Consider the following 27,278-nt stretch of genomic DNA (forward strand, 5'->3'; position numbering starts at 1 on the left):
GGAGGGGGACACAGAGCATGGAGGACAGGAAAATAGAGGGGGATGCGGAGCGTCGACAGCAGAATCACTCGGGGGGAGAGCAGCATTACAGGACACACGGGACACAGAGCATGGAGGAGGACAGCAGGAGCACGGAGCGCGGACAACAGAATCACTTGGGGGGAGAGCAGCATTATTCTCAGATTATTCTCACCTTTTTGGGCCTGATCTCTCGCACTTTGGGGACCCAGTACTGGCCGGCCATGGGTCCCCTGGACCCCATGTAGCCCCACTCTTTCTCTACAAGTGTGCAAAGTTTCTTGTCCAGGGTATCCTAAGGCTGGGGAGCACCGATTTTTCAAAGACGGGGCACCCCTTCCATAGACTCCCATGTTAAACGGTAATTTCTCCGGTGACTTTGGCGACCTGGTACCAGCCGGTCGTAGGTCCCCTGGACCCGGACCTTGGCAAACATGTAGCCCCATTTCTCCTCTACAAGTGTGCAAAGTTTTTTGTCTGGGGGACCTACGGCCGGGCACCCCTTCCATAGACTCCCATGTTAAACGGTAATTTCTCCGGTGACTTTGGCGACCTGGTACCAGCCGGTCGTAGGTCCCCTGGGCCCGGACCTTGGCACACATGTAGCCCCATTTCTCCTCTACGAGTGTGCAAAGTTTTTTGTCTGGGGGACCTAAGGCCGGGGAGCACCGATTTTTCAAAGCCGGGCACCCCTTCCATAGACTCCCATGTTAAACGGTAATTTCTCCTGTGAATTTGGCGACCTGGTACCAGCCGGTCGTAGGTTCCCTGGGCCCGGACCTTGGCACACATGTAGCCCCATTTCTCCTCTACAAGTGTGCAAAGTTTTTTGTCTGGGGGACCTACGGCTTGGGAGCACCGATTTTTCAAAGCCGGGCCCCCCTTTCATAGACTCCCACGTTAAAGTGGATTTCCGGACACAATTTCACTTTTTAAATATAAATACCCCTGTAATACACAAGCTTAATGTATTCTAGTAAAGTTAGTCTGTAAACCAAGGTCCGTTTTGTTACGTTGTTACAGCATTTAGACACTTTATAAAATAGAAATTGACTGGGGCCATCTTAAGTGTGGGCATCATGAAGCCAGACTGTATGACTTCCTTGATTTCAGCCTTGCAGATCTCCCACATGCTCAGTGCTGCACAAGCAGTGTAATGGACAGTACAGGTGCTGAAACCTAAGTCACGTGATTCTTCGAGACTGGGGAGTGCACAGACTCCTGGAAAGTTACACCCACTACATTCCCAGGAGTCTGTGCGGTGTAGGTTAGGAAGCATTAAGCACCTAGGTGCAGGAAGAGGGAAGATTAACTATTCTGCCTAGCAACAACACTTTGAAGGCATCTAAAAAAAATGTTTTTTTTCTTAAAGGACTAATGACATTTTTTTAAAACTACTGATGTAATGTTATATTAATGGGTGGAACTCCACTTTAAACGTCAGTCTAGTCATGGGCGCAGTGAGGCATGGACACAGTGAGGCATGCAGATGGACACCCTAGGCTTATACTTGAGTCAATACGTTTTCCCATTTTTTTTGTGGTAAAATTAGGTGCCTCTGCTTATATTCGGGTCGGCTTATACTCGAGTATATACAGTAATTATTTTTATTTTTTTTACTTTAGTCCGAGTATAGATCTATATTTGTCCCAAGCATGTTTGAAGCCACTTACTGTTTACTGACTTCCTGCCTCTGCTGGATGTTTATTCCAAGCATCAACTACCTTTTTAGTAAAATAAATACAAAACACGTGTTAAAAAAATGCAAATCTTCCTTCTGTTAAAAAAAAAAAAATGCAAATCACATTTCAAAATCATCGGCTTTAGTATATGATTGTGAATATAAAAGCCTCCAGTCTTCTGTGAAGACTTTTCACAAGATGTTGGGGGTGTGTCTGTGAGAATTTGTGCCCATTCATTATAAAAAGAGCATTTATGAGATCAAGTACGGATGTTAGACCAGTAGACCTGGCTCATAGTTTGCATTCCTATTTATCCCAAATGCCGCGTCCTGTCGGGGTGAGAAGACCGATGCTGTGTCCCTTGTACATAGGGACACAGATCGGTCACCTCCCAAGGTCAGTCCCCTCCCCCCACAGTAAGAATCACTCCCAGGGTACACATTTAACCCCTTCCTCCTGGTGTTAAACCCTTCCCTGCATATTTATAGCACTGTTCACTGTATAAATGTGAATGGTCCCAAAAATGTGTCAAAAGTGTCCAATATGTCCGCCATAATGTCGCAGTCCCAATAAAAATCGTAGATCGCCGCCATTACTAGTAAAAAAATAATAATAATATATATGTCCCCTATTTTGTAGGCGCTATAACTTTTGCGCAAACCAGTCACCATACGCTTATTGCGATTTTTTATTTTTTTACCAAAAATATGTAGAAGAATACGTATCGGCCTAAACTGAGAAAAAAAAATGGGATATTTATTATATATATATATATATAGTTATTATTTTTTATATATATATATATATATATATAAATATTTTTATTTTTTTTTCAAAATTGCCGCTCTTTTTTTTGTTTATAGCACAAATTTAAAACCGCACAGGCGATCAAATAACGCCAAAAGAAAGCTCCATTTTTTTTGTAAAAAAGGACGTCAATTTTGTTTGGGACCCACATCGTACGACCGCGCAATTGTCAGTTAAAGCGACGCAGTGCCGGAAGCTGAAATTTCGCCTGGGCAGGAAGGGGGTATATGTGCCCAGTAAGCAAGTGGTTAAACTCATAAAGGTTAGGCAGGTTTGCCGTGTCTATCAAACCTCAGGGACACCCCAGGTGTTTGGATGGAAGGAATCCTGCTCATCCTTGTGCTTCTAGTGTTTGTGTGCACCAGTCTGAGTTGCAGTATACCATCATTCTTGCCAACTCTGTTTATGGGTGCAGTTCACTAACCATATGCCCTTATCATACTGCCTTCAGGGTTGTGTTCTGTTTTGAGTGCAAATCTTGGTCTTGTGGAATCCCTTCTGGCAGGTCCCACTTTGTCCTTAAGAAGTTGCCTCTGCAGAGTCTTCCTTGCTCCTGTGGAGTCCCATCTGGCAGTGTGTGCTTTTGGCATTTTATTTAGAAAGTTTAGGTCAGGGGTGGCCAACCAGTGGCCCGGGGGCCACATGTGGCCCACGGAGCCCTCTGATGTGGCCCGCGACCTCCTGCTCTGGAATAGCGGGTTGGTAAGCCCAGATCGCAGGTTGCCGATTTGCCATACCACAGCATGTGTGTTGTGAATGAAGCTGGTGGTAGAGGAAGAAAGCGGCTGCGGACCAGAGCCCCATAAGCTGATGTTTCCTCTACAGCGCCGGCTTTGCCACAGAAGGAGTCTATGGCAAAGTTCAGCTAACCCGCAGGATAGACACAGGTGCACTACGCTGGACCCACAGTGTGGGCAAACCGCAGCACATCAGTTGAAAGCAGTATTAGGCCCTTTTCACATGATCAGCCCGACCAAATGGGACCCTCAATTCACCTCTACAGAGCGACAGATGTCCATTTACGCTCGCCTACCTCCAATCCAAAAAACAGAAGGGAATTTGTCCCCTTCCACCTGGGCAGATCGGAGGGCCCATAGAGTAGCCGTGACCTGTCATCCGCACGCCCTCGCTCATTGTGGCCCACGACTGGTTACCAAGTTGCTTAAGTGGCCCTCGCTATTCAAATGGTTGGGCACCCCTGGTGTAGGTAGTATTCCCTTTCTTTCTACTTCCTTTCAACATCAGTTTCTATGGGAGAGGGATTTTCTAACTCCAGATTCTAGATGGAATTGTATTATCATGCATGACATGCCAAATTTGTCAAAGGTCAAGCTATTGCAGCAGGATCACTTTAAACATGAAGGTCAGTTTTCAATAATTTTAACCACTTCCATACCAGGTACTTACGCACCTTCCCGCCCAAGCCAATTTTCAGCTTTCAGCACTGTCGCACTTTGAATGGCAATTGCGCGGTCATGCTACACTGTACCCAAACAAAATTGGCGTCCTTTTTTCCCCACAAATAGAGCTTTCTTTTGGTGGTATTTGATCACCTCTGCGATTTTTTTTTTTTGCGCAACAACTAAAAAAAGGCTGAAAATTTGGAAAAAAAATTACGTTTTTATTTTTTTCTGTTAATTTTTTTGTAAATAAGTTTTCTCTTTCAATTACGGGCACTGATATGGCGGCACTAATGGGCACCGATGAGATGGCACTGATGGACATCGATGAGGTAGTACTGACGGGCACAGATGAGGTGGCACTGATTGGCGGCGCTGGTATGCGACACTGATGGGCACACATAGGCGGCACTGATGGGCACACATAGGCGGCACTGATGGGCACACATAGGCGGCACTGATGGGCACACATAGGCGGCACTGATGGGCACACATAGGCGGCACTGATGGGCACTCATGGGCGGCACTGGGCACTCATAGGCGGCACAGATGGGCACTCATGGGCGGCACTGATGGATACTTATGGGTGGCACAGATGGGCACTGATAGGTGGGCACTGGGCATGGATGGGCACTGTGGGGTGGCACTGATGGACACTGGGGTGGCACTGATGGACACTGGGGTGGCGCTGATGGACACTGGGGTGGCAGCACTGATTTTTGCCAGGTTGCCAGTCAGTGCCCATTTGTGGGCACTGACTGTCATCTTTTTTTTTTTCTTTATGCTTTTTTTTTATTTATTTTTTAGACTTTTTTTTTTTTTTTTTTTTTTCTGTCATTTTTTTTTTTTTTTGCCCACCCTGGTGCTCCAGGGTGGGCATCCCTGGTGGTCCAGTGTGGCGATCCGAGGGGGGGCGCTAACCCCCCCTGTCAGGAGAGCCGCCGATCGGCTATCCTCTACTCGCGTCTGTCAGACGCGAGTGAGGAAGAGCCATCGACGGCTCTTCCTGTTTACATCGTGATCAGCCGTGGTTGGACACGGCTGATCACGTGGTAAAGAGTCTCCGCCGGAGGCTCTTTACCGAGATCGGAGATGCAGGGTGTCAGACTGACACCCCGCATCACCGATCGCCGCGATGCGCGCCCCCACGGGCGCGCGCGGCATGAAATCCTGCAGGACGTTCTAGAACGTCCTGTCAGGATTTCATAACCACTTCCCGGACGTAAATCGGCCATAGGCCGGGCGGGAAGTGGTTAAAGCTTAACCTTAGGGAGATATAAAACAACAATGTGCTGTGTGGTGGGATCATGGCATCAGGGAACATTTTGGTAGTACCAACATCTATGATCTAGACTCCATCGTTCCACAGTTATACTATACCTCCTGTGATCAGGAGAATACATTTACAGAACAGGAACAAAAAATAAATAAAAACTCTGCACCCTAAGAATCTGGAGTTTCCTTTGAGTAGTCGGTAAAGGTGGTAAAAAGGTGTAGAGATATCAGGGTCACAAAAGAAAATATGTCCATGGTACCTATGGTCCAGCCTGGTTAATGGTATTTGGTTGATATTAACCACTTCCCGACCTCCTCATGTACATATACGTCAGCAGAATGGCACAGACAGGCACATGTACGTACCTGTACGTCCCTGCCTAGACGTGGGTGGGGGGTCCGATCGGGACCCCCCCCCCCCCGATACATGCGGAGGTCGGGTCCGCTCAGGGAGCGATCCGGGACGACGGCGCGGCTATTTGTTTTTAGCCGCTCCGTCGCGGTCGCTCCCCGGAGCTGAAGAACGGGGAGAGCCGTGTGTAAACACGGCTTCCCCGTGCTTCACTGTGGCGGCGCATCGATCGGGTGATCCCTTATATAGGGAAGACTCGATCGATGTTGTCAATCCTACAGCAACACCCCCCTACACTAGTAAACACATACACAGTGATCCCTAAATGTTACAGCGCCCCCTGTGTTTAACTCCCAAACTGCAACTGTCATTTTCACAATAAACAATGCAATTTAAATGCATTTTTTGCTGTGAAAATGACAATAGTCCCAAAAATGTGTCAAAATTGTCCAAAGTGTCCGCCATAATGTCGCAGTCACGAAAAAAATCGCTGATCGCCGCCATTAGTAGTAAAAAAAAATAAAAAAAATAAAAATGCAAAAAAACTATCCCCTATTTTGTAAACGCTATAAATTTTGCGCAAACCAACCGATAAACGATTATTGCGTTTTTTTTTTACCAAAAATAGGTAGAAGAATACGTATCGGCCTAAACTGAGGAAAAAAAAATTATATATGTTTTTGGGGGATATTTATTACAGCAAAAAGTAAAAAATATTGCATTTTTTTCAAAATTGTCGCTCTATTTTTGTTTATAGCGCAAAAAATTAAAACCGCAGAGGTGATCAAATACCACCAAAAGAAATCTCCATTTGTGGGGAAAAAAGGACGCCAATTTTGTTTGGGAGCCACGTCGCACGACCGCGCAATTGTCTGTTAAAGTGACGCAGTCCCGAACTGTAAAAACCCCTTGGGTCTTTAGGCAGCAATATGGTCCGGGGCTTAAGTGGTTAATAGATAGACCAATTGGATTCTGTCCTAGATCAACTGTCATCGGACTTCAGCGATAGACTTTTTAGGTCCTCGAAGAGTGTAGAAAGTCTAGTAAGGGACATCCCTTTGAATGTGTAAGAACGAGTTGGGAAAGTCAAGTTTTAGCTTATTTTTAGGGTTAACCAACCAATTGCAGCTGAAGAGTGTAGGGGTCTATATCTGCCAGTGTCCATGAGGTGCCTATTTTCCTTATCAGCTGGAAAATCTGGAAGCCCCACACTATCAGATTTCGAGTCAGCGGGATCCATGCCAGTGTTGCCAACCGTCCATATTTTTACGGACAGTTCGTAAAAACGGGCACTTTTTTCCCCCGTTCGTAAATGTCCGTGGTTGCGGGAATGTGCCAGTAAAAATAGCCGAGATCGGTTTGGCTTGGAACTGCACATGGAGATTAAAGGCAGGGGGTGATGGTGGCTGCGGTGGCAACACAGAGGGGGATGTAGGCAGGGGGAGATTGGAGGCAGTGGGAGATTGGAGGCAGGGGTTGTTGGTGGCACCGTAGAGGGGGTGGAGGCAGGGGACGATTGGAGGCAGGGGGAGATTGTGGCACCGCAGAGGGGGGTGAATTGGGTGTTGGTGGCAGAGGGGGATGGAGGCAGTGGGCAATGGAGGCAGGGGGAGATTGGAGGCAGGGGGTGTTAGTAGCAGGGGGTGATTGGAGGCAGGGGTTGTTGGTGGCACCGCAGAGGGGGATGGTGGCACCACAGAAGGTGGGTGATGGAGACAGGGGTTGTTGGTGGCACCGTAGAGGGGGTGGAGGCAGGGGGAGATTGTGGCACCGCAGAGGGGGGTGAATTGGGTGTTGGTGGCAGAGGGGGATGGAGGCAGGGGGCGATGTGACTAAATAATTTGCCCTTATTATATCGAAAATAACAAAAATTGTTTTTTTTACCTTAATATCTACCTTAAATCGCATTGCTATTTGCCCAGCGTACTTGTGTGTAGCCCAAATACTGAAATTTTGCACCTAAAAATGTAATTTAGTAACTTTTGTGAAATGCCAGTAAAAAAGTGGCTGCGCCAGTAAATTTCAGGTTAAATGTAAGAGCTGACAAATAATCAGCATATAGTATTAAATGCAAAGAGAATAGTGAGTCCAAATATAAATATATATATACTCAAATAGTGAATAGTGAGTCCAAAATATATAATACTCATAAGGCGAATGTGCAAAAATATATAAAGAATATTGTGCAAAAAAAACGGAATGGAAGTTCAATCCCAATAGTAAACACAAATCAGCTGTCAGGGCAGATATTCTGAATGCACTGGATGAAGGTGAGCACCAGCTCTATGGTGTGAGTGCACGGCCATGCGATAGAAGATAAACCAGATCCCTGGCTGAGCTCCCGGGACTCTTACCTCTCAGCCCTCCTAAATGGGCATTGATGTACAGGTCACTCGCAGCCTTCTATGGGTGGTCCCTGATGTTTCCAATCTTGATCTGATGGATCCTTCCTTAATTGGGACAGATGCTCCTCGAAACCAGATGGATGATGTGGGTTATAAGAGAGAGAGAGAGGGGACTCCCATAGTGAGGTAACGTTTGGTGCAGGTAAAATATGTTTATTGAGGAAAAACCTGCACTTACATTAAAAGAAAAATAAAAGTGCAACGAGGAAACAAACAAGCGGCGTTTGAATCGCCAGCTTACGTCACTCCGGGTGTACGTCCTCCAATTCCTACGCGTTACGACACCACGTGTCTTCGTCTGGGGAATCCCCAGACGAAGACACGTGGTGTCGTAACGCGTAGGAATTGGAGGACGTACACCCGGAGTGACGTAAGCTGGCGATTCAAACGCCGCTTGTTTGTTTCCTCGTTGCACTTTTATTTTTCTTTTAATGTAAGTGCAGGTTTTTCCTCAATAAACATATTTTACCTGCACCAAACGTTACCTCACTATGGGAGTCCCCTCTCTCTCTCTCTTATAACCCACATCATCCATCTGGTTTCGAGGAGCATCTGTCCCAATTAAGGAAGGATCCATCAGATCAAGATTGGAAACATCAGGGACCACCCATAGAAGGCTGCGAGTGACCTGTACATCAATGCCCATTTAGGAGGGCTGAGAGGTAAGAGTCCCGGGAGCTCAGCCAGGGATCTGGTTTATCTTCTATCGCACGGCCGTGCACTCACACCATAGAGCTGGTGCTCACCTTCATCCAGTGCATTCAGAATATATGCCCTGACAGCTGATTTGTGTTTACTATTGGGATTGAACTTCCATTCCGTTTTTTTTGCACAATATTCTTTATATATTTTTGCACATTCGCCTTATGAGTATTATATATTTTGGACTCACTATTCACTATTTGAGTATATATATATTTATATTTGGACTCACTATTCTCTTTGCATTTAATACTATATGCTGATTATTTGTCAGCTCTTACATTTATCTTGCTTATGTGATATCACTATTCCATTAGTGTGATATGTTGCGCAGAATCACCATCTATTTATATTCCTGTTTTATGTCATGTAAACATAATTAGGTTTTGCTGCACTATATATTTTTGGTGGATTCACTCATTTAGGATCCATTTTAGCGCAAAAGCACTTGTCACTTTATCCACAGTAAATTTCAGGTGTCGTGCCAGTAAATTTCAATCTGGTAGGTTGGCAACACTGATCCATGCTCACACGGCGCACACTAGCCCACGATTTAAAGGGGAGGCCCATTTGCACAGCCGCGCAGACGTACATCGTTGTGCGCTGGTTGGCAATCGGTAAATGGATTACCTCAATAAAATAATCTTTTATCATTGCATAAGAAATATGATATATAAAACATTATATATATATATATATATATATATATATATATATGTGTGTGTGTGTGTGTGTGTGTGTGTGTGTGTATATATGTGTGTGTATATATATATATATATATATATATATATATATATATACACAGTATGTTTTTTTTTCTTTTTATAAAACATATTCCTTACTCAATAATAATGTAAACTGTATATACATATAATATTAAACCCACATAATATATATAGTGTGTGTATATTTGAGTTATGTATCATATTCCTTATTCAACATAATAATAATGATATGTAAATTGCTAGAAGTCTAGCAGTGTCAGTGAGCACGTTATAACCCATGTACAACCTCCTCAGCCCTCACCATCCGCGCTCTCTATCATTACCATCACCATTTCTCCTCCCACTTCCGGTCTGCGCCACCTACACTTCCGCGCTGTGCGTTCCACAGCTGAACAAACACTTCTCGTTGGCTGTAGCGACGCCCGCTCCTTCAGACGTGTTCTTACAGGAATTTCGGCGGCCATTTTGTTGTCGCCGGCATCTTGTTTCATTTTCGGGCAGACGTTTTCATTTTTTTGGAATAAAAACTGATAGAAAGGCTAGCGAATTGCAGTAAACGCTCAGCGCTCTCTTGTAACCTACAACGGCTTAAGGTTGCAATGTTTATTTCTACGAAAAACAAAAGTGTCCTCACTGCAGTAAGTCGCCATTTTGTCGTATATCAAAAAGAGATTGGCGGACTGGGAACTTCCTGTGGGGGGGGGATGGATGTAAGATAAGATTGGAGAGTGTGTTCCCACTGAGGAGGAGGTAATAATGTCTTGTTATTATGAGAGAAGGGGGGCTCAGCACTCTGTGTTGACTGGTGGTCACGTGATGTTTTAGGCCAGGTCACATGAAATCTGTAGTCAGGGGTCAGCAGGCTTAGTATTGGAGGAATTAGCCGTATTGGGGTGTCTATAGAGGTAAATATAATTATACAGTGTATTTACGGGTGTTCCTGACTCATAAATGGCGGTTTTTTATACATACGACGCCTAAAAGGTACATAGTGCAGGAACGCTCAGGCGTGGCGTGGTGCCGGAAGCTGACGCCCCCTGCTACAGGATTCAGTATCGCCCTTTTGTAGTGAAGCCTTTAGTGATGCTGACGGGTAGCAGGTATTCTTAACCACTCCCATCCTGGCATATTAGCGCCATTCTGTTCTTGTTCTGTAATGATTTATCATCCGCTCAATCCGTAGTGAAAATATCCTCTTCGTTAGGAGGGTTTCCACCATATCGCTTTCTGTTCTGGGTTATTGATTCTACAATGCCATCTAAACTTAAAGTGGAACTAAACCCTCTTCTCCTTGACAGTCAAGGAAGCTGCCATCTTGGCCTCTGTTTGATCTGCAGTTGCCATGGTGCTGCACATGTAATCAGTTATGACACCAGGCATTGGATGGCTTGAAAGTTTTCGGCTCAGAGCAGAAGCAGCTGTGACAGTTGTCATCCATCGCATGCCATGAATGAATCTGTTTTGAGAAACGGTTAAATTGATGGGTTTAGTTCCACTTCAAATCTGATCGTTTATTTTCATGTTTTTTTTTTCATTTCAGCCAACACGATAATTAAACATTAGTTGAAGGCAAAACCATTTACAAGGTAAGGCCATTAAATAGATCAGCTAACCAAGGATGGAGAAGAATCGGAGTCACACCACAGAGAGGATACTAAACCTCACCCTGGAGATCATCTACCTGCTGACCGGAGAGGTGAGGAGGATTCTGGGAGGTCACATGACATCACTCTTATCTCTATTAAAGTGGTAGTATACTCTGTACTTCCACTTTTACCTACAGGTAAGCCTATAATAAAGCTTACCTGTAGGTATAAAGAATGGGCCAGATTCAAGAAGCAATTGCGCCTGTGTAACCATAGGTTACACAGCGCAATTGCTTACTTGCTCCGGCGTAGCGAATGCTCCTGATTCAGGAACATCGCTACGCCGACTGCAGCCTAAAATCTGCGTGGCATAAGGCTCTTATGCCACGCAGATTTTAGGCTGCATTCTTGCGTTGGCCGCTCCCATTGTGATCTGTGTATAGTATGCAAATTGCATACTAACACTGATTCACAACGTTGCGCGAGCCCTGCGTACGCAAATTCCGTAGTTTGCGTACGTCGGGTTTACGCGTAAGGTTACACATCCTAATAGCGGGCACAGCCAATGCTATAGGATACCCACGTTAAAATCTACGTAGTTTGCGTAAGTGAATCGTGAATGGCGCTGGACGCCATTCACGTTCACTTTGAAGCAAATGACGTCCTTGCGAAAGTTTCCCGACGGAGCATGCGCTCTACACTCGGCGCGGGAGCGCACCTAATTTAAATGATCCCCAGCCCCCGGCGGGATCATTTACATTGCGCGCATTACGCCGGGCAATTTTGCTGGCGCGCCCTCGCAATTTACGGAGCTACTGCTCCGTGAATCAAGGGCAGCGCAAAATATTTGCGGGGGCGCAGGGCAAAATCGTTGCCCTGTGCCTCCGCAAATAAAGCGCAAATGTACCTGAATCTGGGCCAATGTTTCCTAAACCTGAACGGTTTAGGAGATATTCCCCTCGCAATGCGCTGCTGACTGCAGTGGCGCATGCGCAGCGGGGATCGACGGCTAAAGGCCCTCCGGACGGACCTTGCCGGCAAGAAGTCTCCCGCGCGCATGCGCGGGAGTAACGACATCGCCGCTCCAGCCACTCAGAGCGCTGGAGCGGCGATACCCGGAAGACACACCGAGGCAAGATGACATCTCCCTCAGCGTGGAACAGGTAAGTTCCCTACACCTCGTTCCAAGGTAAGTATTTCATAATAAGCTAGTATGCGGTGCATACTAGCTTCATTATAGCTTTTTCCTTTCAGGTAGGTTAAAAAAAAAAAACAAGAACGGGGGTTTACTACCGCTTTAGTAAAACACAGATCTGACCGGAGAGGTGAGGAGGATTCTGGGAGGTCACATGACATCATTCTTATCTCTATTAACCACTTAAGGACCGGACCAATATGCTGCCTAAAGACCCAAGGTGTTTTTACAGTTCGGGACTGCGTCGCTTTAACAGACAATTGCACGGTCGTGCGACGTGGCTCCCAAACAAAATTGACGTCCTTTTTTTCCCACAAATAGAGCTTTCTTTTGGTGGTATTTGATCACATCTGCGGTTTTTATTTTTTGCGCTTTAAACAAAAATAGAGCGATAATTTTGAAAAAAAATATTTTTTTTTTACTTTTTGCTATAATAAATATCCCCCAAAAACATATATAATTTTTTTTTTCCTCAGTTTAGGCCGATACGTATTCTTCTTCTATTTATTTTTGGTAAAAAAAAATCGCAATAATCGTTTATCGGTTGGTTTGCGCAAAATTTATAGCGTTTACAAAATAGGGGATAGTTTTATTGCATTTTTTTTTTTTTTTTTTTTTTTTTACTACTAATGGCGGCGATCAGCTTTTTTTTTCGTGACTGCGACATTATGGCGGACACTTCGGACAATTTTGACACATTTTTGGGACCATTGTCATTTTCACAGCAAAAAATGCATTTAAATTGCATTGTTTATTGTGAAAATGACAGTTGCAGTTTGGGAGTCAACCACAGGGGGCGTTGAAGGAGTTATGTTTCACCTAGTGTGTGTTTACAACTGTAGGGGGGTGTGGCTGTAGGTGTGATGTCATGGATCGAGTCTCCCTATAAAAGGGATCACTCGATCGATGCAGCCGCCACAGTGAAGAACGGGGAAGCTGTGTTTACATACGGCTCTCCCCGTTCTTCAGCTCCGAGGAGTGATCGCGAGGGGGCGGCTAGAAACGAATAGCCGCGCCGTCGTCCCGGATCACTCCCACACGATTTCCGACCGCCGCATGTACCGGGGGGGGGGGGGGTCCCGATCGGACCCCCGACCCGCGGAAAGGCATCTGCCTGTACGTGCCATTCTGTGGATGTATATGTACATGCAGCGGTCGTTAAGTGGTTAATAAAACGCAGACCTGACCGGAGAGGTGAGGAGGATTCTGGGAGGTCACATGACATCACTCTTATCTCTATTAATAAAACACAGACCTGACCGGAGAGGTGGGAAGGATAATGCGAGGATCAATTGGTGTTTGATTGTACAACTTTAGTTGATGGGCTGTAATTCTAGTGTAATTTAATACCTTGTAGTCCACCAGCAAATAACTTTGTATGTGTTTTTGCTTCAACTATAGAATTATATAGCTTTTAAGTTAGCGGATGGTTTGGTGGCAACCAACATGAAGAAGACACAGAGTCTCAATATAGACCCCCCATCTCAATCCATAAGAAAGAACAACAAGAAGGTTGAAGAAGTCACCAATGAAATCATTGAGCTGCTGACGGGAGAGGTGAGCGGTGCCGGGAATTCTGGGACATTATCCAGTAACAGACAAGGGGTGTGTCTGGATGGTGACGGTGTCATTGTGTTGTCAGGTTCCTATAAGGTGTGAGGACAGCTCTGTGCCTTATCCCATGGAGGTGTGGGAGTATATAGAAGGACACAAGGTTTTCTGCAAGGACGTCATGATGGAGAAGCGGCCGCCCCTCACATCACCGGGTAAGAGGAGACTTTCATTTCTTGTAAAGGAGAGAAGAGTATTGAGGATCCCCCTAGATACACATCCTCTGATATAAAGACATAGAAACAATGTGATCAGTCAGTGTGTGTTTCCTACAGATGGATCCAGTAAGAGAAATCCCCCAGAGAGATGTCCCCGTCCTCTGTATTCCCAGAATGTGGCACCAGAACGTAAGAAGATCCTCCAGGAGTACAAGGTAGGTGGAATCCAAAACTGAATATTAAACATTTTAACAAGCCGACCCATAGAGCACCTCTGGGTGAAACTTCATAACAAACTTAGGGCCAGATTCACAGAGCAGATACGACGGCGTATCTCCCGATACGCCGTCGTATCTGTTGTTCTATCTATGCGACTGATTCATAGAATCAGTTACGCATAGATAGCCATAAGATCCGACAGGCGTAATTGTTTTACACTGTCGAATCTTAAGATGCAATACCGCGGCCGCCGCTGGGGGGATTTTGCGTCGCAAACCAGCGTCGGGTATGCAGATTAGGAGTTACGGCGATTCCCAACGTTTTTTCGCGTTCGCTACGTCGCCGCTAGTCTAGTTTCCCGTCGCAAAGTTAGTTGTTTTTTTTGGTGCCTTAACTTTGCACAGCAATCGTATTGCTGTATAAAGTATGGCCGTCGTTCCCGCGTCGAAATTTAAAAAATAACGTCGTTTGCGTAAGCCGTCCGGGAATACGGAATTACGCTACGCGCGTCGCCGTTCGAAAAAATTACGTCACGGCGCGCAAAGCACGGCGGGAGTTCGGAAACGGAGCACATGCGCGGTAGGTCCGGCGCGGGAGCGCGCCTCATTTAAATGGCACACGCCCATTTAAATTGGCCCGCCTTGCACCAGAGGCGTAGGTTTTCATCGCAAGTGCTTGGTGAATCAGGCACTTGCGATGAAAAATTGCGGCAGTGTAACGTATCTACGATACGTTACGCCGCCGCTCATCTACGTGAATCTGGCCCTTAATATGGGCCCTTGCAACCCTAAGAAGTCAGGTAATGCTTCCTTGTTTGTTGTGATATGTCTGAGGCACAACATCTCTTTCCAGAAATGATCCGAAAGGCTTTCTGAAAAATTGAGAGTTCCTCCTCCGTTTAAAAGAGTACCTTTTACCTCCTAGATAGCAGTTTATGGATACTGCCATGAAATGTTACCTATTTAAGGGAATCTTACTTCTTGTGTAGGTAACACTGGAAGTCAACCAGACTGATCAAGGAACGGAAACTATGGATGAATCAGAAGGGCCATATATGATGGGCGACGAGTCATGTAAGGAGGAGGAAGATCCTCCAGAGATCAGCACAGGTGAGTAATAACTAGTGTTGTCCCGATACCACTTTTTTAGGACCGAGTACAAGTACCGATACTTTTTTTCAAGTACTCACCAATACCGATACTTTTTTTTAAATGTGTCCCCAAATGCAGCCGTGTCCCCCCACAGATGCAGCCATGTCCCCCCACAGATGCAGCCATGTCCCCCCCATATCCAGCCATGTCCCCCCCATATCCAGCCATGTCCCCCCATATGCAGCCATGTCCCCCCCCCCCCATATGCAGCCATGTCCCCCCCCCCCATATGCAGCCATGTCCCCCCCCATATGCAGCCACGTCCCCCCCATATGCAGCCAATCCATGTACCCCCCCATATGCAGCCAATCCATGTCCCCCCCCCATATGCAGCCAATCCATGTCCCCCCCCATATGCAGCCAATCCATGTCCCCCCCCATATGCAGCCAATCCATGTACCCCCCATATATGCAGCCATGTCCCCCTTACCTGCATGCTGCTGCACCGCCTCTTGGTTAATACGGGCAGGGAACATTACAGCTTTCATTTGAATAGCTGTAGTGATTTGCGCCGCGCATAGACACTCCACCTTGCTCGGGATTGGACAGTTCTCCCGAGCAAGGGGGAGTGTCTATGCGCGGCGCGAATCACTACAGCTATTCAAATGAAAGCTGTAATGTTCCCCGCCCGTATTAACCAAGCGGGGATGTGGCGGGGGGCGAGTATCGGATCTGGCATTGGGGGCATTTGCGGGAGTACAAGTACTCCCGCAAATACTCGGAATCGGTCCCGATACCGATACTAGTATCGGTATCGGGACAACCCTAGTAATAATCACTAAATCCAGAGACGAGTCCCAGATTCTCCTTGTTCAGTCACTACAACAATCTCTTCTTCTCCCCCCTCATCTGTCAGTAGACAGTAATGGGGAGACAGTATGTGCCCAGTGGGGGAGTCAGGAGCCATCAGCCTCTATTAGACCCCGGCTCTCCTCCTCACATCATGTCATTGTATGTTACCAGCCAAGAGATATGCCCACCCCACACCTTTCCCACACACTTTCTTTGGGGTCTCTCATACATCTCAGTACAGGGGGGCTTCACTCTAATTTTTATTCACAGACCCCGGAAACACCAGAACCACTCCCAAATACATTAAAGATGAGGAGGAGGAGGAAGAGGAGGAAGAACTTGTGAGGATTAAAGAGGAGGACGTTCCTGTAGAGATCAGTAACGGTAAGGAAAAAAAAAAAAAAAAAAAAATCCAAACAAGATTTAGGCCCCTTTCACACAGACGGATAGAATGGTGCTTTTAGCTGCGGATTCTACAGCAGCTAAAAGCACACAATGCTTTCCTATTTCCCCATTCACACACTGTGTTTAGCTGCGGTTTCGTTACCTGCGATTCCGATAAGCCCCCCGCCCGCAAACCAACGGCCAGGGTTGTCGGGAAGAGGCCCTTGTCCTCATCAACATGGGGGGTGGGTGCTTTGGGGTGGGGGGGCCGCAGGGCACCCACCCCCCATGTTGAGGGTATGTGGCCTGGTACGGTTCAGGAGGGGGGGGGCACTCGCTTGCCCCCCACCTCTTTTCCTGACCGACCAGGCTGCGTGCTCGGATAAGGGTCTGGTATGGATTTTGGGGGAAACCCCATGCCGTTTTTTCGGAGTAAGGGGCTCCCCTTAAAATCCATAGCAGACCTAAGGGCCTGGTATGCTCCTGGAGGGGAACCCATGCCGTTTTTTTATTTAAAATTTGCCGTTGAGTTCCCCCTCATGATTCATACCAAACACAATGCCTGGTATTGACAGGGATCTAAGTCGGGTCCCCGTTCAATATCGTGCCGCAGCTAATCGCACTGTACAAATGCAGCTGATCGCTGTGCCTGGAATCTTGAATTTCACAGCCATCCGTGTGAAAGGGGCCTTACAGATTCTCTTATGTAATTCACTTTTTTAAACTTGAACTCTGGTCTTTGGTAATTTTTCTTGAGTGCCCATTCACACCTAGGCGCATATACGCCTGTAGCGCGACGCCGCAGCAGCCCCTGATACGCTGGAGGGGTGAGTTTACATTGTCGGCTATGGAGCTGGTTCACATCTCCACGCTGAACGCCGTACGCCTGCGGCCTGAAAACAAGTCCCGGACCTTTTTTCAGGCGGCTTTCGGCGTTCGGCCATAGCTGACAATGTTGTCACCCCTCCTGTGTATGTTACCGCGGCGTATTTTACCGCGGCAAATCGCGGGACAAAACGTCATGAAATGTCTATTGTAGCATTCAGTGAAGGGACCTGTGCCAACTGCCAGAATGGGAGATAAAATATGTAATATTTCCGCACACCTCCAACCCCCTTCAGTCTAGGCCATATTTCAGCTTTTTCTCTTCACACTTTGAATGACAAATACTCAGTCATGCAACACTGTACCCAAAGAAATTTTTATCTTAAAAAAAACAGAGGTTTATTTTTCAGGTATTTATTCACCACTGAGTTAATTTTTTTGCTATATAATTGGAAAAAATACAGTTTTGGGGGAAAAAAAATGTTTCTGTTTATAAAATTTTGCAAATAAATTTATATATATATATATATATATATATATATATATATATATATATATATATATATATATATATATATATATATATATATATATATATATATTTAATTTTTATTTATTTTTTTCTGAAATTTAGGCCAAAATGTATTCCGATACATTGCTTTCATAAAAATAACCCAAATCGGTGTATATTATATAGTCTGTTTGAAAGTTTATAGGCCCGGATTCACATACATCGACGCATATATATGCCGCCGTAACGTATATTTTTTTCCGCTACGCCGACGCAACGCAGAGAGGCAAGTATGGAATTCACAAAGCAAATGCTCCCAACGTTGCGCCGGCATAACGTAATTTAGTCGGCGTAAGCCAGTGTAAGTGGGTGTGACCTTATGGAAATGATGGTCCAAGCATGGTGCAATGCTTTACGCCCGGCGTATCTTAAACAGCGCATGCGCCGTGACGTGGACGTATGTCCCGCACCCCTCTGCTCATGCTCACAACTAGGCCCGGCGTAACCCCTGGGATACGCCCGCCTACGCCCAGACATGCGCCCGTCGAGCGCAAAAGTACACCAGCAGCTTTTCTAGCATTGGTGTAGGTGTAAGGTCCGCTACTTTTGCTCTGGGTACGAGGAGTCCTCCGATCGATCGGGTAATCAGCAAGACACTAACGCGAGTATCATTTAGCAAGATTACAATTTATTTTTCGGCATCGACTGGTTTTATTTGTTGTCCATGCATGGGAGGCACATGGCACCCCTTCGTGGACCAATTATATTACAGTATTTTTTTGTACAAAGTTTGCCTGGAGATAAATGTACGTGACAGATAAAAATATTGGGCCAGATTCACGTAGAATCGCGGCGGCGTAACGTATCCTAGATGCGTTACACCGCCGCAATTTTTCATCGCAAGTGCCTGATTCACCAAGCACTTGCGATGAAAACTACTCCGGCGCAAGGCGGGCCAATTTAAATGGCGTGTGCCATTTAAATTAGGTGCGCTCCCGCGCCGGACCTACTGCGCATGCTCCGTTTCTTAACTCCCGCCGTGCTTTGCGCGCCGTGACGTCATTTTTTTTGAACGGCGACGCGCGTAGTGTACTTCCGTATTCCCGGACAGCTTACGCAAACGTTAAACGTTAAATTTTGAATTTCGACGCGGGAACGACGGCCATACTTTAGACAGCAATACGCTTGCTGACTAAAGTTAGGGCACCAAAAAAAACGACTAACTTTGCGACGGGAAACTAGACTAGCGGCGACGTAGCGAACGCGAAAATCCGTCGTGGATCCGCCGTAACTCCTAATTTGCATACCCGACGCTGGTTTACGACGCAAACTCCCCCCAGCGGCGGCCGCGGTACTGCATCCTAAGATCCGACAGTGTAAAACAATTACACCTGTCGGATCTTAGGGATATCTATGCGTAACTGATTCTATGAATCAGTCGCATAGATAGAAACAGAGATACGACGGCGTATCAGGAGAAACGCCGTTGTATCTCATTTGTGAATCTGGGCCATATATTTTAATTATATTAGTACAGTCTATCTTATTTCGCACATTTCTGCAAAATATTAACAAATTCATGTCTTTGCAATGCCTGTGGTTTCTTTGCTCTTTTTTTTTTTTCAAAAAGTATTTATTACATTTTCCAATAGAACATATAAAAGATAAACAATCATGACAAAAAGAAAAGGGCAGTTGCACCCGCAGCCAGCACGTTATTAACAGAGTAATCAAAGCATCTAACAAACGTATCGGAGTGTGGCATAGTAAACACATGAATCTCAAGAAGGTATATAGTGACCATCGTCACCTAATCGGTAAGAACTGGTAGGATCTTGTAAAAGTCTAAGAGCCTAGACTTGCAAGAGGGATTAACGTAACAGAATATATAAATACCGATAAACAAGAAAAGAATAAAACGAAAGTGGAGGGGGGGGGAGCACCAAGACCCATTGGGCGTTATCGAGGGGGTGACAACCGTTCTTCCTGCGACAATCAATCGGAGGCGGTGTAAAGGGTATCCAGCGAGGCATCCTCTCCCGAGAATGAGGGTGGAGGGGATTTAAAGTACGAGAAGGAATACTGGTCAAAACGTAGCTAAGTCCTCAGGGGACAAAATCGAGCACATAAAAGGTTACCAGATGGAAAGAAAGCGAGCTTTTGAAGTATCCCGTTTAAAATCTGTGGTGGCTCGTTCTTTATAGAGGAGGAGAAGGAGGTCTCGTTGGATCTGGGTAATGGAGGGGGGGGGGGTGAGAAGAGGTCCAAATCTTCAAGATAGCCCTTTGTGCGACAAGAAGGCAGGGGTTTGTGGAGGCAGGGGTGGATGAGCCATCTTGTCGAGACCATTGGAGTAGTAGGGGGTCCCAGTAACCAAAGATGAGGAGAAGTGGGTCTTTAGGCAGTTTGAGCAGTGTAATTCCAAAAATGTAAGCCAGCACCTGGTCCCAGAAGGTAGAGATGTAGGAGCACGACCAGAAGCGGTGTGTCAATGAAGGTTTAGGTTGGTGGCATAGGGGGCATTCAGCGCTGATTCGGTCCTTTTGGGGAGTGAAGGAAGGGTATGTGAGCCCGGTGAAGGATCTTCAGTTGGGTTTCTTTCCAGATTTCGTTCGGGGTCAGTTGTTGGACTTTGTTGAAGCCCTGCAGCAACTTGTTTATCAGGTCGTCATCCGGGAAGTCTCTTCCCCAGTTGGCTGCGGATGAGGATGCCAGAGGGGGGGTAGTTTTGTGGATCAAAGATTTGTAAATGTCCGAGATCCTGTAGGACCCCTCCAAGAGCAGCTGGTTGGTAAAGTTGGAGGAAAAGCATTTACAGGGCTCATTGCAGTTAGCCCTCAGATAGTTGACGCATTGCCAAAAGTGAAAAGCATGAGATTGGGGCAGAGCAAAAATTTGCGAAAGGTAGAGGACGACCAGTTGAAGTATCACATAGAGAGGCAAACTGTTTGAGTCCCTTTTCCTGCCCGATTTTGAAGGGTCTATGGTCCAGACCCGGGGGGGGGGAAGCTGGGGTTGCCTTGTATCGGTTGGTGTCTTGACATGAATGGGGAGAGCCCGAGGCTCTTCCTGCTTTGCCTCCAGGCGATGACTGTGTCTCTGAGCAATAGGTTATGCTGGAGTATGGGGGCGATCGACTTACAGTGGAGGAGGGCCACCAGAGAGAAAGGGTGTGCCATAGCAGATTCAAGGGGATAGTTCGAATATCTTGACGATTGCAATATCCAATCTAAGCCGATTCTCAACAAACATGCTAAATTATAGGTTCTAACATTTGGGAGACTAACACCTCCCTCGCGCCTGGGAAGAAAAAGTTTCTTTAAGGCTATGCGGGGTCTCCTGCCCTGCCATATAAATTTGCATATAGCCGATTCAATGAAAGATAGGTGAGGGTAGGGGACGCTAGTACACCAATAAGTATAATATATAAATTATATAACTAAAATAAAACAATATCGTGTATCCAACAATATCCAATGTAGAATTATAAAAATAGTCCATGCAAGATTATAAGTTAAATATAATATCTGCTGATGTGCAAAAGAAAATCTCTTAGTGATGAAAAAAAAGTCCTTAGTAATAATATTGAAAAGTTGCGTGATGAAAGTAGATGTTCAAAGTGAAGCCTTCACCAAACAGCAAAACATTCACCCGACGTGAATAGATAAAATTGGCTCCTTACCAACAGTATTGGACCCTTTAACTAAAAAGAGGTCATAAACGCTTGTTTTACTCAGGGTAAATAATCTTTGCGGACAGGAGGAATCCAATCACCCGATCATAAGCCAAACGATTATACTCCAACCAGCAGATGTCATGTACCGCAGAATATAAAAGAAAGGGCCGCAATAGTGTAACACTGATTTAATTAAAATAGATAAAAACAATAACAGCCAAATTGGCTCCTTACTGTGTCCGGTGCCCAAATCCCGGCACTGAGGCTGCTGAGCGTTTTCAGTATAAGAGAGCAGGTCTCCGTCTCCGCGTGTGCTGGCGTGCGCTCCAACACCTGCCGACCTGGAAGTAACGTGCGTGTGCGTGACCAGTCTGCGCCTCGACGTACGTTTCGTGGATTACGTCATCAGGAAGCGATTCAATGAGCTTAACGTCTTTATGGCGAAGGAGCAGAGGGATAGTTTGCATCGGGTATAATAGTCTGGCAAAACTAACCATTTTTACAAGATGACATCTTCCCAGGAGCGAGAGGGGCAGATCCAACCAGTTCACCAATTCCTGAGAAATTTTAGAAATCAAAGGGGGGTAGTTCAAGTGGTACAGAGAGGAGGGCATTTTACCAATTTTGATGCCGAGGTACGTAATATGGGATTTAGCAACAGAGAAAATGGAGTGACGTGTCCAGGGGGGGTCAGGCAGAGTACCTAGGGGAAGAATTTCACTTTTGCCATAATTGATCCGGAGACCCGAGCAGGCGCGGAACTTATCAAAAACTGTTTTGATGGTGAGCATGTCAGAGGAGGGGTCCGCAAAGAGAGAGGAGCGCAGTTCATGAGAACCAGTTTGTATACCGTGGAGGGGGGGCTACCTGAATAAGGTGTCTGGATAGGGGTTCTAAGGCAATATTAAAAAGGAGCGGGGAAAAAGTGTCCCTTTGTGGAGGCGGAATTCGTCCGAGAGTAGGCCCGCAGCTACCAATTTTGCCGAAGGGGTTGTGTACATGGCGTCAATAAGGTGACAGAAGGGGCCGGAGAAGCCCATTTTTGCTATGGATAGAGAGAGCCATTCGAAACTAACATTGTCGAAGGCTTTCTCCGCGTCTAGTGTGATGATGGCAAAGTCGCCAGCAGGGTGTTGTTTAGCATGCTCCAGAGCTAGCATCACTTTACGAATTTTCAGAGTAGCTGTTCTGCCTTTCACGAAGCCCGATTGCGCTAGATGAATTATAGAGGGGATAATGTCAGAAAGCCTATTGGCAACGATTTTGGATAGAATTTTGACATCCAGGTTCAGTAGGGAGATCGGTCTATATGAACCAGGCTCCAGGGGTTCCTTTCCCTTCTTAGATAGCAGTTTGATAATGGCCTGGTTTCCCGAAGGGAGGTAGGGGCCGCCGGACCACACGCCGCTGTACACTTTATGGAGGGTGGGTTCCACTATATTTTGCAGGGTCTTGTAGAATTCGCCCGTGAAACCATTGGGTCCCGGGGCCTTCGAGGGGGTAAGTTTGCGAATGGTGTCCGGAATCTCGGCGAGAGATATGGGAGCATTAAGGGCTTCTAATTGGGAGGGTGTGATTTTGGGAATTGCTAAATTTTCTAGGAAAGCGTTCGCCGTCTGCTTATCAATGGGGTCTGGAGCGTATAGCGCCGAGTAGTATTGGAGCATCGCCTTATTTATCGTTAGTGGTGTGGTATTAACGGTGCCGCTGGAATCTCTCAGGGACGTAATATGGGTGGGACGGAAGGATCCTTTACAGAGTCTAGCGAGCAATTTGCCCGATTTGTTCCCAAATTTGTGGAGGGTGGCATCTAAATTTGCTTTTTTGACTGATTCTAGGGTGTCTGCCCAAGTATCAAAGGATCTCTTAGCTGCGTGCCATTCGTCTCTGTTGCCAGGGGAGTCAGAGGAATAAAGAGCCCTTTGTGCCTGGTGTAGTCGGGAACTGGCCAGTTTGTACTTAGACAGGGTGTTCCGTTTAAAGGAGGTAGCATAGGATATGATTCGCCCCCTGAGGAATGCCTTGCCGGCGTCCCAGAAGAGGTTTGGATAATCTGCGTGAGGGGCATTCGCTGAGGAGTATTCTGGCCATGCTTTTTCCATGAATTGTTGAAAGTCCGCATGGTTATGGAGGTAAGAGGGAAAACGCCAGATCTTAGGGTGGGGAGGAAGGTCGCGGTTGGCAAGTAGGACTGAGACTGGAGCATGGTCCGAAATGGCAATGTCAAGGATGTCGGCGGCTGTTACCAAGGGGATTAAGTCGTCTGAACCAAAAAGATAGTCTATTCTAGTGAAAACTGCATGAGGGTTAGAATAAAAAGTAAATTCCCTGTCAGCGGGGTGAGTCAAGTGCCAGAGGTCACGAAGGTGAAGGGAGTCCATAGTGGACGCGAAAAGTGAGGGGTGGCAATGGTCGGGGCATGGTCTAAAGCGTTTAGGGGAGGATCTGTCATCAAACTGATGCAAGGTGTCATTGAAGTCACCTCCAATCAAGTGGGGGAGGTGGGTGTTTTGAAGCAGCCACGTAGAGAGTTCACTGTAAAAGGATTTACTGGGACTGTTAGGGGCATAAACATTAGAAATAACCAGTTCCTTGGATCCTATTTTACCATGCGCCGATAATAGCCTACCTTGGGTATCTGATTTTACCGCGAGGACCAAGCATGGGAGGTTTTTGTGAATCAGCAGAACACCTGCCTTACGGCCGATGGCTTCTGAGCCCAGGACTGTGCCTACCCAAAGCTTTTGCATGCGTGTGAAGTCAGATGTTGACAGATGGGTCTCCTGTAATAGTGCAATGTCCGTTTTAAGTCTTTTTAGATGTTTAAGGACCTTCATTCTCTCGTTAGGGGATCTGATTCCCTTCACATTCCAAGAAATTATTTTCATGTTAGGGGGCCTGAGAAGGGGGTTTGAGAAGTAGTTATAGAAACTGCGCTGTTTGAAATGAAGGGAAGTCCCCGAGGTAAGGTGTAGTGTGCCGCACTCGTCGCGGAGGGCTGGTGGTACAGAGAGTAGGGGTACGTGGGTGCATGGGGGAAGGGAAGAAATAAGGGGGGTGGAGGGGGACAGGGGGGGGGGAACCGGAAACAAAAGCAACAAAACCAATTGCAATAACATTTAGGTTGCGTACAGTGAGACCAGGAGGCGCATTCGAAACAAGAAACAAAACATCATAACAGCAAACCTGGGGGGACATAAGAAGGACAAGAGCAAAAGAAATGGAAACAATGTTAACTGAGCAAAGTCACAGTAGAACAATAGGATTAGGTAAACAAATGTATGCATATAGAGAGACGGAGGGGTACATTAGTGCAAAAGTCTACCTGGACCTGTTGAATCAGAGAAAACGAACATCCGTGCGTAGGGGCCAAGGAGACAGGAAAACTTGTAACGTATCAGGCCCAGTCAAAGGCCTTGGTGTTGCACGGTGTGTGCCCGTGTAAGGAAAGCAGATAGGAAGCAAAGCAAAGTGTGAAAGTTCATTTCGTGGTGGACCGGGAGGGATCCGGGACCGAAGCTCTGAAACGCTTGGGAGAGTCTTTCCGCGGGCTTCTTTGGTCCAAGGGACGGTTAAGTGGAGGGGCTTTAGAAGGGGTCTGGGAGTGCGGGTTTGCATGCCGTGACCGCAGGAAGGCTTCCGCCCCAGAGGGATCCTGAAAGGATAATTGATCGCCATTTGGAGCTTTGAGGCGGAGAATAGCCGGAAAGGCTAAAGTAAATTTGATTTGCTGTTTGAAAAGTTCCGTGCAGACCTGCTGAAATGCTTTTCTTTTCTTTGAAACCTCAATCGAGTAATCAGCAAAGACTAGAACCCTTATTCCATCAATTTGGATTTGGCGGGATTGCCTGAATGTTTGCAGTATAAGGGACTTGTCTGCATAGTTAAGGTATTTGGCGATGATTGGCCGAGGTGACTTGCGGTCTGAGTTGAAAGCCCCCATGCGGTGGGCCCGTTCTACCGTGCAGGGGCCCGGAAGGCCCAGGGCTTCTGGGACACGCAGGGCACAAAAGTCAGAGAGTGCAGATGCCTGGAGCGATTCCGGTACTCCTACGAATCGCAGGTTACTTCTCCTGGACCTATTCTCCAAATCGTTCAGCTTTTGTAAAATATATTGGTTCGTTTTATCTTGGGCATGTTCTGAGGCCTGAGCTTGATAGAGCTCTTCCTCTGCATTAGAGAGACGGTGCTCAGGATCGTTCAGCCTGGTACCGTGTTCCCCTAGCTGGGCCTTTATTTGTGCCATCCCAGCGTTTACGGCCTTCTCCACTGACGCAGCTATCATGGGGGACAGTAGTGCAGCCACGGCCTGGGCAATGCACTCCGTGGTATTATCCCCCGAATGCTGGGGCACTGATGTATGTGGAGGGGGGGAGGTATCGCCGCCGACAGCGCTGGTGCTTGCGGAGCGAAGTAGGCCGAGTCCGGGGCCTCGATTCGTGGATGCGCTGGCTCATTCTGCAGTGATAAATTTGGGATCGATTAAACTCGTGGTGCTCCAGTGCTCCTATTGATTTTTGGTTAACCTTCCAAATTTGAGGAAGGGCAGCACACAAAGTTCTAGAGACAAAATGTAATACCAAGGGTGGGACATGCTCCAGGCATCCCTATTGTCCAATCTGTCCACCCCTGGGCAGACGAAATGGGTTGTTGCTGGACACGGGATTAATGGTGGAATTTTTGTTTGTGTTCGCTGACCTGGCCAGTCCATCTGCAAGAGATCCTCCTGCCCTGGTCTGGCCACAGTCTGTTGGGCCGGGAAATTCTCCTGTCTTGGTCTGTTCTCAGGTTGTTCCTGTTCTCAGTGATCCAGACTTCCACAAGTAAAACATCCTTGCTGATAATAGTGGGGTGGATTCAGGTAGGGGCGCGCAATGATACGGCGGCGCAGCGTATGGTATTTACGCTACGCCGCCGTAACTTACAGGAGCAAGTGCTGTATTCAAAAAGCACTTGCTCCGTAAGTTGTGGCGGCGTAGCGTAAATGGGGCCGGCGTAAGCGCGCGTAATTTAAATGTGGAAGGGGGGCGTGTGTTATGTAAATGTATGATGACCTGACGTGATTGACATTTTGTACGGACAGCGCATGCCCCGTCCGTGTACATATGCCAGTGTGCATTGCTTCCAAGTACGGCGCAACGACGTATTGGTTTCGACGTGAACGTAAATTACGTCCAGCCCTATTCGCAAACGACTTACGCAAACGGCATAAAAAAAAATCAAATTTCGAAGCGGGAACGACGTCCATACTTAACATTGGCTGCGCCTCCTAATAGCAGGAACAACCTTATGCCGAAAAAGCCTAACGTAAATAAATTGCGCCAGGCGTACGTACGTTTGTGAATCGGCGTATCTAGGTAATTAGCATATTCTACACCGAGAACAACGGAAGCGCCCCTAGCGGCCAGCATCAGAATGCATCCTAAGATGCGACGGCGTAAGAGACTTATGCCAGTCGTATCTTAGGCTAATGTCGGCGTATCTAGCTTTCTGAATACAGAAAGTAGATACGCCGGCGCAGATTTGAATTTACGCGGCGTATCTATGGATACGCCGGCGTAAATTCTCTCTGAATCTACCCCAGTGATTGTACTGGGCTGTTACCTGTTGCCGATTATTTGAACCTCCCTTCCTTGATGGAAAATTATTCAGTCCCCGGTTATTTTGGTAAAGCATTAAACTATCTGAACCTATGTTTGGTTCTGGAATGGGAGTAATAGGGGGAAGAAGTGGGAATACACGGCTTTTAGTGGTGAATATTCCAGAGGCTGCTCGTTGCTTTATATCTGCTAGGAAATCTTTAG

General features: G+C 46.6%; 3 protein-coding genes across 9 annotated transcripts in view; 2 read left to right on the forward strand and 1 right to left on the reverse strand.

The window, feature by feature from the left end:
- LOC120909855 (zinc finger protein 436-like) overlaps positions 1 to 27,278 on the reverse strand; it is an 865,309-nt gene that overhangs the window by 390,738 nt on the left and 447,293 nt on the right. The window lies entirely within an intron of this gene.
- LOC120909932 (zinc finger protein 239-like) overlaps positions 1 to 27,278 on the forward strand; it is a 350,937-nt gene that overhangs the window by 270,662 nt on the left and 52,997 nt on the right. The window lies entirely within an intron of this gene.
- LOC120909892 (oocyte zinc finger protein XlCOF8.4-like) overlaps positions 9,990 to 27,278 on the forward strand; it is a 33,370-nt gene continuing 16,081 nt past the window's right edge. The window contains exons 1-7 of one of the 2 annotated variants that reach the window (XM_040321684.1): positions 9,990 to 10,116; positions 10,907 to 11,062; positions 13,549 to 13,704; positions 13,790 to 13,913; positions 14,034 to 14,131; positions 15,124 to 15,244; positions 16,349 to 16,462. In XM_040321684.1, coding sequence (XP_040177618.1) covers positions 10,985 to 11,062; positions 13,549 to 13,704; positions 13,790 to 13,913; positions 14,034 to 14,131; positions 15,124 to 15,244; positions 16,349 to 16,462 — 691 coding nt within the window. In that variant the 5' untranslated portion in view covers positions 9,990 to 10,116; positions 10,907 to 10,984. The other variant, XM_040321685.1, reaches the window with a different exon arrangement.

This window comes from Rana temporaria, chromosome 8 (assembly GCF_905171775.1).
Source record: "Rana temporaria chromosome 8, aRanTem1.1, whole genome shotgun sequence".
Lineage (NCBI taxonomy): Eukaryota > Metazoa > Chordata > Amphibia > Anura > Ranidae > Rana > Rana temporaria.